This window comes from Merops nubicus, unplaced genomic scaffold (genome assembly GCF_000691845.1).
Source record: "Merops nubicus isolate BGI_N331 unplaced genomic scaffold, ASM69184v1 scaffold32194, whole genome shotgun sequence".
NCBI lineage: Eukaryota > Metazoa > Chordata > Aves > Coraciiformes > Meropidae > Merops > Merops nubicus.
Genome location: NW_008606874.1, coordinates 12,700 through 25,420, shown reverse-complemented (window position 1 = coordinate 25,420; position 12,721 = coordinate 12,700). Strand labels below are relative to the sequence as shown.

At 35.9% G+C, this 12,721-nt stretch overlaps 1 protein-coding gene across 1 annotated transcript in view; it reads right to left on the bottom strand.

Moving 5' to 3' along the window:
• Positions 1–12,721, bottom strand: part of RPGR (retinitis pigmentosa GTPase regulator) — a gene marked incomplete at both ends in the record, with an annotated part of 32,525 nt that overhangs the window by 8,786 nt on the left and 11,018 nt on the right. Inside the window, 2 exons of the mRNA XM_008939785.1 lie at positions 3,242–3,400; positions 11,759–11,908. Coding sequence (XP_008938033.1) covers positions 3,242–3,400; positions 11,759–11,908 — 309 coding nt within the window. The remainder of the gene's footprint in view (positions 1–3,241; positions 3,401–11,758; positions 11,909–12,721) is intronic.

Here is a 12,721-nt window from a genome sequence, read left to right as displayed (position 1 = left end):
CAGCAGGAAGCATTTCCAAGCACTGTGGGCAGTGGATGCATTTTTTTTTTAGTCTCTGAGAGAAGTCGTCTGGGATGAGCGTATGACCACCTTGAACTGGTGGATAGGACTGTCATGAAAGGAATAGGTTTATGCTGCTACAGTGAGGGAAACCTTTTACATGATAGAAATTTTAACTGTGATTCTGTTTATTCTGCAGAACTGCAAATATTACAGGCAGAAGGTAACAATAAGACTTGTAAAGAAGATGGTTTCCAATACGATATCCAGCATTTCTTAAACCTTGTATCTTTAAAAAGTTTTTTCAAAATAATTAAATAGTTAAATTTTCTGTTCTCTAGTAAAAAAAAAAAAAAAAGTTTCACGCTTTGGAGTTTCAGAGCCAAAACATTAATTATTTTAATATATACTTTCTACCATTTACTCTGATACTTGCTGGAGAGACTCTAAACAGTAGCTTGATTTAATAACCCAAATAACAGTGGTTCTTACCATACAAAATTGCGAACGGAATAGATAAGACAGTCATAAAAAAGAAACCAAATGAAGTGCCTTGGAATAGACTAATTACGTATGAGAGTCAGGAAGAAACTTGCATTGCATTCAGGAAAATAACTGGATTATGCTTTCTTCTGATTTGATAAAGCCTAAGCAGAACTGATGACAATAAAAGAGCCAAGATGTGCAACCGTTTCTCCAAGTGACGTTTTCTCCTATACTGTTCCTATGCCAAATCAGATAGATGACACAACAGAGTATACAACAGTCAGACCCTCACTTATTTTTTAAGATTGAAATAACACACCTTGAAAAAAAGATGAAAGACCCTGAAAAGATGAAAACTGAATCCGTAAATGTTGCGTTACTAAAGCCATGCAGGAACCATTTTCAAAGAAGATGATACATGAAATTCAGAATTTCATCAAAATTGTACTACTTTCTTAATTTAGGAAAATGAGCTATAAATGAGGTATATATGTTTCTGTTCTTCTTTAAAGATATATCCTTCATCAGAATTCTCCATTTGTGGTCATACCACTTCATCTCAAGATGCAATATACACTTCAGTACAGATTTCAAGTTTCTGGTGAAAGGTTTATAATGTGTGCTTGCTACACTCATTTTTTAAATAATTACAGTGTCCATATCTATCTCTTTTCCCATTTTTTTTCCCAAATTTTGAGTCAGAAAAATTTCCATATGTCAACACTCATGACGAAGTATCTTTCACTTGAGACAGTATTTCCACCATCCTCTACTCTTTCATCCTAAGTGTCTTAGGCAGACATTCAGAGCTGTAACCTATTTATTAACAGCTGAATCACATTTAAAAAAACATCTATCTGACCTTTTACTTTTATCACAATGACTATTTATCTTCAGGAAAATGTATTTTGTTGGATATTCTTTTTCTCTTCTCTTGACTCAACTGGATCTTCTGGCACTCAACACTTTGATCAGCAACTACAAGCTAAGTCAGCACTAAATTTCTTATTTGCCTCCTACTACAAAATGTACTTCCATAGGCAAGTAAATCTTACATACTGAGACACTGATGTACTATGCTGCTCTCTTCACTGTATTTGTTTTTTCACATTTATATTTTTGCCTCTTTTTTCTCGTACAGATTTTTCTTGTACAGCTTTAAGTAAACTGATGATGCCATCCACATCTACATCTTCCTGCTAAATCTTTGTAACAGCCATTTGTTACAATGAAATTTTATCACATGAAATACCATTAAAACAAAATATCTATTGTTTTGCTTCAGATTTATGGTTAAAAAATAATCAATAATGATAATCAAATCCTTTCTGCAGAACTTCACTTTATAATCCATAAAACCATGCTATGATTTATACATTTGCTGGCTGCAAATTTATGGTCATTTTTTTTCCTACTAATGATAATCTGGTTTCATGTAAAGAAATTTATTTTATGACATAGAATACTGCCAGGCTAAGACTGTATGTTGGTGCAAGAAGGGAGACAAAGGCATTGAAATGTAGACAAATGTTTGCATTATTTCCTGAATTGGCTGCTGTTATTTCCTCTTCCTAGTTTTCCCAAAGGAGTTTTAACCTACCTAGAGTCTTGCAGCTTGTCTCATCGTCACACATAACCTTACCCAGAACATCACTTCCACTTTACTCTCTACAGTGGCTTGCAGCACAATACCACATCATATTACTTACAATCTTCCTCATTTAGATTTTCAGTTTGTAGTTTAGAAATGCTGGTTACATAAGCTGGAAGGCATGCCACCAAATTGACAAGAGATGTCTTTTTAGCATCTTCAAAATACAGATTTAAGAACTGATATCTATGCATCCTACCTGTTTCTATAGCTAAAAATTCTGCTTAAAGTCTCAGGCAAATTCTGTATCACAAGAAGAGATACTTAATCCATTTAGGCATTCAAGAGATCATGTATCTCCATCACTATTAACAGACAGCTACTTGAAAAATTACTTCCTATATGTTCAAGGCCATTTAAATTTACCACAGAATAGAAGCCTCCTTCTAAAATTTCCCCCCTCACAACAGTACTCGGTTCAAGCTCCTCAGAGCAAAGAAATATCAATCATCCATGTTGCACTAGAGGTGCTAGCTTGTTACAATTCCAGTGAGAAAGCCGCTCAGACTCTCTGAAGTACCTCTTAAAATGTTATTGGAACTAAGACTATAAAGAAACAGAAGATGGTATCAATAATCTTATATCCCTTCAGATGCTGGGAATCCCAATCTGTGCGGAATTGAGCCTTCAGCCAGGCACAGCATGCTGTGCAGATCTCAGCTGTGGGAGGTTACCCCATTTTGGTCATTTGAGCTCTCACAGGATTTTCTTATGAACAAACCAACTCTATTCATCATTTATACTGTCAAATAAATGGGTCATTCACATGGGATCCTGCTGCTGAAGGTTTAGATAAAGGCAAGGACACACAAGTGGTGTAACTTGTGGTAGCAAGCAGAAGCTGCCTGTCAGCTCCTCTGTTACAATTAGCTGGCTAAGTCTATCCTGTAGCCAAGGGAGTGTGCAGCACAGCCCTGAACATCAAACCACGCGCACCACAGGCCTGCACTGTCACGTGGATTCCTGCCTCCTAGGTGTACAATGGCCTTCCAGTTAGGATCACTGCAGCAACTTACATTCCAGTGGGATATAAATTCTTTAAAGTAAATTGAGTTTACCAATTGAGTTAAAAGGCTGAAAGAAAAAGTCAGTTAAATTGCATACCAGTCAGCACCACTGTGTGTTCTCCACCACAAGCAACCTTATTAACCTTTTCCATAATTCCCAGTACAGGCTGTGGGACTCTATTGTTCTTCAGCTGTTCAGGCAATAATCCCAGTTTCCCATTTTCAGGTTCTCCAAAAGTATAGAGCTCGCCATCTCCTGTGAAAATACAGAAAAGAGCAGGATTTCCAGCATGCACTCAGAAGCAAGGGTTTATTGTCAAGACTGCTGCAGACACAAATCAGTAAGACAGGAAAATGTATGAACATTATGGGACTGTTCAGCATATTAGTATAATGTCCAAACAGATGTGCAAAGCTGTCTGCTTTGATGGAATGAGAAGGGGCTAGATTTTAGCCCTCTCCAAGGGGGAAGCCACAATATTTAGCCGGCAAGGAATCTAGCCAAGAGAAGAACAAGACCATATACATCCTGCTTCTGTGAGGTTGTAATTCCTTCCATAATCAGTATTTATGTCAACTGAAGTTGTTTTTAAGAATCTCAAAACAGATTTTTTTGCATGGAATTTTGATGGAAAATCCATGCTTTCTTCTTGTAAGATACAAAGTAAAAAAAAAAAAAAAAAAACACAAAAAACCCAGAGTAAATGACGTGAAAATATGTGTGGTTTGGACAGCAAGAAAAGTACTATATATCCAACAACAATAATGCAGCAGTGGTTCATAGCAATAACTCCACCAGAATTAAGTGAAAAAAAAATGCTATGAGGTCTTCACAGATCTCTTCCTGTAACTTCTTTCTCATCAGGTACATAATCATACAACAAGACCCTTCTCATTCACACCCGACCTTTTAAGAATTCCATTCAAAACCTGTTCAATCCCAAATCTGTTTTACTTTCTAGTTTCCCCTGTTTTATCTTTTCCAATCACTCCCTTTACTTTTTCACTTCTATGTTAGTCTGAATTACCATTCATGAAAGCATTCTATATATCCTTCTACCACAGTTAAAACATGTAAAACACATTTTCATTGCTATACTTAGAATTTATCTACATTTATCTACTTTATATATATATACACACACACAATTTATCTACATCTACATTTCTGATTTTCTGTGCTATGGGGCCTCCAACTATTCTAATAGGTCAGAGCGAGGTTTAGGTAGAAAACATTTCCTTACTGCCAGGAAAGCTTCCAGTTAAAAGCTGAGTGTTCTCTACTCCTGAAAAAGATGTAGTGTCTTCATATCAAATTGTGGCCCACAATGTGAATTTGAAGTTTCTTAACAAAAAAATCATCATACACATCATACTCATATTATGTAAGAAAAAGTTTGGTTTTAATCCCAGTTGGACATAATAAACCACAAAGATAAACAGAACTCTCACATGTACATACTCGCAAGATAAAGGAATGTTTAAACTAGTTTAGGAGCTGCCTGCTAAAGGAAATTTGAAGATATAGCTACATTTACATAATCAACATAATAACAAACCCCAGGCGTATACTCCATTATTAAAGCTCGGTCATCAGAAGCACCCATCTAGCATATTTTTAGAAACATGCAGATTTGTACTTCAATACAAAATGTACTTTTACTTTCAGAGGGATACATATAGTCTTTTCAGAGGGATACATATGGTGTTCACAAACTTACATCATTTAGATCATTTAGAAGCATGACACACAAGTATCTAGGAGATTCTCATTCAAATGCTATGAATTGTCAGCCACAATTTAAAATTTGGGAATTTTAAGGACAGTGACAATGACCAAAGAAATAAGCCTAAACAGAAATAGGAAATGTGGAAGAGAGAGAAGTAAACATGCATAAAAATGTAAAGTAGAAAAAGTGAAGCTACATATGCATTTTAAAAAGCAAGTAAGATTAGTCAAATTATTAAAACGAAGTTAGTAAAAATTGAAAGATATGATTCAAAATGAAGTTTATTAAAACCTGGGCATATCAAGCCAAGAAAGAAAAGTAATCGTATCTTTCCAAATTTTTAATTCTGATTATGAGAAAGTCAAAACTGGTGTCAGTAAGAAATGTGTCATTTTTACTGAATCTTCACGAGTTTTAGTCTGGCAATCTAAAACTCCTTGTGCATGAATAAAAACTGGACAAGAATTTCAGATTGCAAAACTGCATCTCCATGTTGTGTAACTGTGTGACAAGTAGTAGTAATACATTTCTATTTAACTCGTCTGGTAAATCCATTAGATAAACCAGATTCAAAATGTTTTTCTTGGAAAACTCTTTTGCCAGTGATATATGGATTTTTTTTTTCCTTCGTGGCACTCGACTCTTGATTAGTTTGTGCTAAAGAGTGACTACAGTAGCAGGTGCATGGAACAGAGCAGCACAGACTGCTTTTGCCAAGATCCTCCATCAGGAGGTCTTTGATGGATTCTGCAAACCCTTAAACTACCATGTCTTTTAATAAAGCAGTACTTCTCCTCTCACCCTCTCAGAGGAAGCAGTCGTGATGATCTGTGATGTGTTACCTTTGGTACAGACAGCCCACAATAAGCAAAAAAAAAAGGTCTAAATTATGATCTATTTTCTTCAAAGGAAGCCTGAGGATAGCTTTTCAATATGAATTTTAACTATAGGGAGAATCTGGAGTATGTCTCTTACTTTATGGTAAAGTTCATTCAAACCTAAACATTCAAGTTCATTCATTCATGAAAAAAAAAAAAAGAGGTTATGCATTTTTTAAGATACCTCAGCCTTGAGTTATTTTAAATCCATAAATTCATCAATAAATCTGAAAATTCTGAAAAAAAAAATGACATACTCAAAGAGCAAAAACTGTAACAAGAACTTTTTTCCATAAAAGCCAAATTCCTGTTTTAAAGGGAAAATGGGTCATAACGCAACATAAACTTCCAATTCAGCACTTCCACTAAAAATTTACAACCTAATTTTGATGTCACAATATTTACCTGTAAGGTTTAAAAGACCTAAGAAATTTAGCCTCTGCCTTAGTCAAAGACACCCCAGACTATTTCATATGGTTTCTGTATTTTCCAAGATCACAACAGCAGAGACTGTTGAAGGACCATACTCCTGGGCTGCTAAGGCTAGCGACAGGACTTACTGCTCTCTTTACTGAATGCTCCAACTGCATAGAGGGGGCAATGGGGGAAGGACAATAATGCAGCCCTACTCCATGCCAGGTGTCCTGCAGGGTGTCGGAGGCTCAGGGCATTAAGTGCAGCCCCTCAGGATCTATTCGCCAAGCTACGTCCTCTTCAGCAAGACAACACAATGGGACAGCAGCTGCACCTCCAGCTCCCAGCATCAGAGGTGTAACCTCACCCTCCCAGATGTCATTTCTCTACTGTTCTGACAGATTCTTTCCTGCACAACCTACTCCAATAATATTACAACACTTCATTTACTTGAACGTATCTGTGCAAAAATACCTTCGCTGCGTTCTTCTACACTTCTTAGGAGGCACTTTGCAACTATTTCAATATGTGTTTTTTTTTTAAGAAGTAGCGAATGAGCTCAGCAGCAAAAAAAGTATATTTCATTTAATTTCATTTCTAAACTATGGACTGTAAGTAGGCTTCTCTGTTCAGTTTGCTTTTCTATTTTAATGCTGACCTTTATTCTTACACCTTTATGCAGACAGACTCTGAACAAGATGATACTTTGCCATTATTTGCAGAAGCATCAATTTTCTATTCTGAAAGAGTAGTCCAATCAACAACAACAAAAAACCAACTGCAATGTGAGGTTTTCTGTAACCAAATTTGTCAATTCCATTGACAAAAAGAGATTTTATTTGGGATGCTAAGTACAGAGAAACAAACGAAAAAATCCAACAGCAAGAAGAAATCTGTTTAGTTTGGAAGGTAAGTATTGTTTTAACACCCTTTGGTCTGCCATATACTTCAAGGAACAAGCTGATAAACCCCTGAACGCACTTGGGATTTAAGTACTTATGCAGTTGTCTTTGAAGACACCAGCACTTCTTTTTAAACACTACTTCACTGCAAATATTAATCCAATCACAATCTAATTAATAGGATTAGAGATTCAAATGGCCCAGCTCCCATTGACTTCCCAAACTAATCAATTTTATTACATTTTTTCAACTTAATAAACCAGCTAACAAAGATAAACGCATTTATTAAAGCAATTTTTGAATACATTACGCATACACTTAAGGCAAATAGTAGTCTAAAACCTATGAAGAATAGCTATCAAGCATAAAAATAACCCAGTCAAAACCAGATAAATTTTGAATGCTTCATGTGTGCAGTACATCTGCATTTTAAGGACATCCTGTTCACAATGGAATCTAGTTATATAATTTTCTCTTCTCATGTGAGTCACGTTCCCACAAGTTGAACTTTCCCTAGTGTGGCACATTTTCTTTACCATTAAACTTTAGGCCACAGGAGCATGTCAAGGAAATGGGCAAGCAAATGGAAAACCATCTCTGTCTCTCAAAGGCAAGTGCACATACTGCAGATGACAGAAGATATGAGAGCTGGCTGGTGGCCAGTGAGGGCAGCAGACAAAAGAATTGGACCACTCTATGATCCCCTGAATGAAGAAAAGAAAAAGAAAATCAGTTATTTATTCAAGACCAAATTGGTTGAAACTACCACAAGCTCTGAAATTACCAGCATGGAAGTGTCTGGAACTCACAAAGCTCTCTATGAAAAGACATCTTCTCAGTAAGAATCTGTCTTGACCTTGCTTACAGTATAGTTCAGGCATGGAAAACACTAGAAGAGGTCTAACACATGCAATTCCTTTCTGCTTCCACAAATCTAATTCTGGTGTAGACACCAGAGCAGTGGTTAGATATATTTGCTTTTCCTGCTCTACATCTCCTCCAGTGGACAAATGAGCTATAAATGCTTACCAAGCTTAATGTTTTCTGAAAAACTGTCCCATCTTCAGTGAGTGTGGTCAAAGACTAGCCAAATAAAGATCTGTATATGGATTCTAAATCATTGCTACACTTTTTCACTCTTTCAGCTTTTTGTTTTTCTGTTGCTTTGTTTGAGACGTACCGCTAATATGGGGACCTAACATCTCTGCAAAAAGAAAGAAAAGGAAACAGATACGGGAAAAAGTTCTCAACAAGGCTGGAAATGGTAAATTTTTGCCGATCTTCAGTGGAACTCTGAAGAATGCAAAGTGAGAGGAAAAGAGAACAAATAATCATTTTTCAAAAATCAAGCAAGTAACCACACCAGCTTCGGAATTTGCATATGGAAATGAGGTAGTCATGGCCCATGCTTATGCCCAGTTTAAATTTCAGAAGTGTATTTTATTAAAAATAGCTCAGGATATATTATGTTCTTCTATTCTACACCTACTTTTGGCATCAGTGGGGACCAAAATGTACATGGTACAAGAGAGGTGTCTGATGTTTAGTAGTTGAATTATCATTTGCAAAAAAGGCATTCTAAAAAGCAAAAGTAAGAAAGATAATAAATGATCGTTTTGGAACTACTAGATAAGAGAAGCATCACGGGTGGGTGGAGAGCTGCAGAACTGAAGTATAATTTCAGATGATTGAATGCTGTACAATTTCCATTAAACACACTTATCTACTAAAAGTTTGCATCAGGATTCCACTCTGCTTTTTACTGACATTGCACTTGGCTTTATAGTAGTTAAAACACCTCAAAGACAAAAGCCTACTAAATAAATATTTTTAAAACCAGCTGTTTTGAAGAAATAACAGCATTTGTTAAAAAAAAAAAAAAGCTGGAATCCATACTTTGTGATTTTTTTTTCTCAATAATCTCTTATCAATCAACATCCTGCCCTGGAGAGGGCACTCTGTGACCACACTATTTATTCCAGTAGCCTCATTAACCACCTTTCAGTTTTAACCCAGATATGCCTGTAATGCTAACAGTTCACTTAGCCAGTAGAAAGCTTATGTCAAATGTAAATATATTAAGAAAGGGAACCATATGACGCCATGCTCATCAGTTCAGCCTGACAACATGAATCAAGTCCTACATCCTGCAATTATGTTTTAATAATAAAGATAACATATTATTTGATGCTTTTTTATGTAAAAGTCATGTAGTAATTCTACGGTATTCTAATAACTGATAAGTTACAGGTGTTGAAAGCTTTCTATTAACAGTATTTCTCCCATTTCTTCCACACTAACAGCAACCACAACCTATAACAGTTCCTCTGGTCTACTTTATTATGTTGAAGGAATTAATACAGATTACACACTCACTTGAACAGTTCATATTTCATTTCTGGAAATACAGAAACAGTTTATTTTCAAGATATTTCCTCCAAAATTATGCACTAAAATAACACTAATCACTCTAAATCTTAGTATACAAGATAAAATCATACAATAAAAATGCATAGAGAACTCCTTGTGCTAGGCAAACTTTTAAACACACTTCAAGGGATAATTCAACAGCTAACTGGCAATTCAACAGCTAACTGGCAATTTGGAGAAAAACGAAACCAAACCCCTATTTCTGTATTATGAATATTCCAAATACTCCATAATTATCTAGTTTGCTATGTTCTACCACTTCTCAGAGGCAGAATACGGAGAATTTGAATCACTGTTCTGAGCCAGCCCAGCAAGTCCTACAGGGAAGTGCTTTCTGTAAGTTAAAAAAGAACTCCAGTAATACTAAAAGAATCCCTTTTTAAAAGAAAAACCTTTTAACAGCATAGCACCTTGACCTCCTTCCTAATTAGGCTGTAAAAAAAATAAGGTAACAATATTTTTACTTAAACTGACTCAGCTTGCAGAACTGCAAAATTCATAATTTAATGGCTAACTTCACAGCTAAAATAATCTATGACTATGTTACACTTTGATTAAATGCATAAGCTTTCTTTTTAAACACTGCCTAGATACACACTGACACCAGTGCAACAGAAGATGAATTCAGTAAAAGTAACCAGATGTCTAACACGAAATTTCTATGGTAGTTAGAAGTGTCAGTCAAATATAACTGTCAGCAAGAGCACAAAGGAAAAAAATAAAAAAACACTTGCCCTTTCACCACAAAACAGGCCACTTGTGTGTCACTAGTTTCAGCAAGACAGATCGAAGCCAAACTTGTGTAGGATTTGCAGACACAGAGGTTGAAAATCAAAATTTTCCATCTCACACTCAGTCCTATTTAAATAGTAATGGGTTCAACAGTTCCCCATTTTCAGGTGATAACCAGTTCATCTAGCGATTAATATTTTAAGAGGCTCCATTCTTCTTACCCAGCTGCTACCCTAATCCTCTTTGCTCATCCCCTTCCATTAAAAGTTTCCACTTCCATAGAGCACTTGGCACACACTGCTCTCTCCTTGCTTTTCAATGCTTGTCCTCAACCCTTCTTCTAATGAGAACTTCTGTCACATCCCACTGCAGCCTTGTCAGAGCCTTAGCTCTTGGCTCTAAGGCAGAAATACACCTTCTTAATATATTCCTGAAGTAAGGACCTTTTTCTTTTTTTTTTTTTTTTTTCATTTAATTTGAGTTCAAGAAGCTGTAGATTTCCTAACAGGTGCTGAGCTCCTGATCAGTCAGGGGCATTTCACTCACTTACTGTAATTCAGCATCCATATTGTAAGTAACATTTATTGTAATATTTATCAAGTAACCTAAGAAAAGTATCTGATGGAATAGTTCCTGGGTATCCATTAAAAGCTTTACAATCAAAACCACTGATCCTTTGAAATACTTAATTACTCTGTGGGGACTAAAATTTGAAACTTAATAAAGTAAATATGGCTGAGAGGAATTTATGGCTGCTCATGTGTAATACCATCAATACCAACTGATAAATTCACCCATCCTGGCAGTATTAAAAAATGAGTGGCATCATTACTGTGGAAAATAAGAGAGCTTAGAGAAGAAAGGAGGCAGGCAACAGAGAGGTGGGCTGGTTCACAGATGGGACACTGGCTCACTGCAGTATATGCTTCTCCTCATATTGTATACTGCCTGGTTACAAAAATTAGAATTTAAGACATAACATGAAACTTTGACAAATACCTCGCACTGCTAGCATATGAGATTATTTTTTCCTCAAAACATAGTAAGTCAAATCAATATTTATATTTCTAAAGAAGACAAGGACAATTATTTGATGAAGACAAAAAAATAAAAAGCTGGATTATTGAAACCATAGTATTAATCTACAACATTTATCATAACCTTCATGTAAACAAAGTGTGATAAGATAGTTACTCTTACTAATATACTTTTGCACAATACTGTACAAATGCAGAAAATTAACTGCATTTTTTTCTCATGGTTTTATTAATTCTACAGTAATAAACAATTATAAAGTAGATTACATACGAGTAATCCCAAATAAATCAATTAGGACTACATTTGAGAGAATGAGTCTCTGGCAGAATCTCTGAATGCAATACAAAATTACACAGATGACTTTCTGTCACAAGGCAGTTTCTAACAAGTATGGCACATCTGGTTTCAAAAGTAATGAATGTCTCAGTAGCTACCTTTACAAAGAGAACCATTGACTTGTCTGCACTCACCACCATTTCCATTCTCTTACCTGTTACCAAGGCAGAGTGATAATATCCACAGGATATAGAAGAAACAGGTTTTCCAACGTCCACTTGGCGAGGGACACTGACACAGGCTTCATCAGCCAAGCCAATCTGACCTTCTGAATTGTCACCCCACACAAAAAGCTGCCCGTCCTCTACAGTGAAGACACAGACAGTTAACAGATTTAAAACCAAAGTGAGTAAGAAGTTTATCTACCCATTTTATAAACTCAGGGACATAAAATGGTATTTAGCACACTGCAAAAAAACACCCTGAAGCAAAAGAGTATCCCTTAAGCTTTTCAAAAGTGGCACAGGACGGTTTATCATCAACTGATGTTAGACAATACATAGCAATAGGAAAAGTACTACATGAAAATATTCCTTCAAAAAGAGAAATATTGAGAGTGTGAGACAATTCAGTTGCTAGTCAGTACAAAAATACTACAGTGAATGTATTCTGACTTCTAGTATCAAGTCAACACTTTCCCATTCTTCTGAACCGGTTCTCTGTTCTGACTTCGGTGCACATCCCAATCATTCTTGCCTTATCTTGCAGTTATCTTCACAGCTAATTATACTGCCCAGCCTCGTTTTCTTTTCCTTAAACAATCACACAATTTTCGTATCACAATAGCTGTTCCAGGTTTATTAAGATCAGTCTTTGTTGACACAAAGACCAATGGCAGCAGTAAAACACAAAACAACGTAGCAAACAGGAAAAATTTTTCTGGAAGAGATGAGGTCTTCTCTCTGCATATTTCTTACTGGTGGGAAGTAAGTTATGAATAAAAAAAGGTACCATCTACACTGCTACTGAGATGCGGTTGGGAATTAAAATAATTCAAAAGCTGACACAAATTTCAGGAGAATGTTACCAACTGTCACAAAAACATACAAATCAAATAAGCAGGCTAGCATCTCTCTCTACACTCCAATGCTCTCTGTCACATTCCGAAAAGACAGCC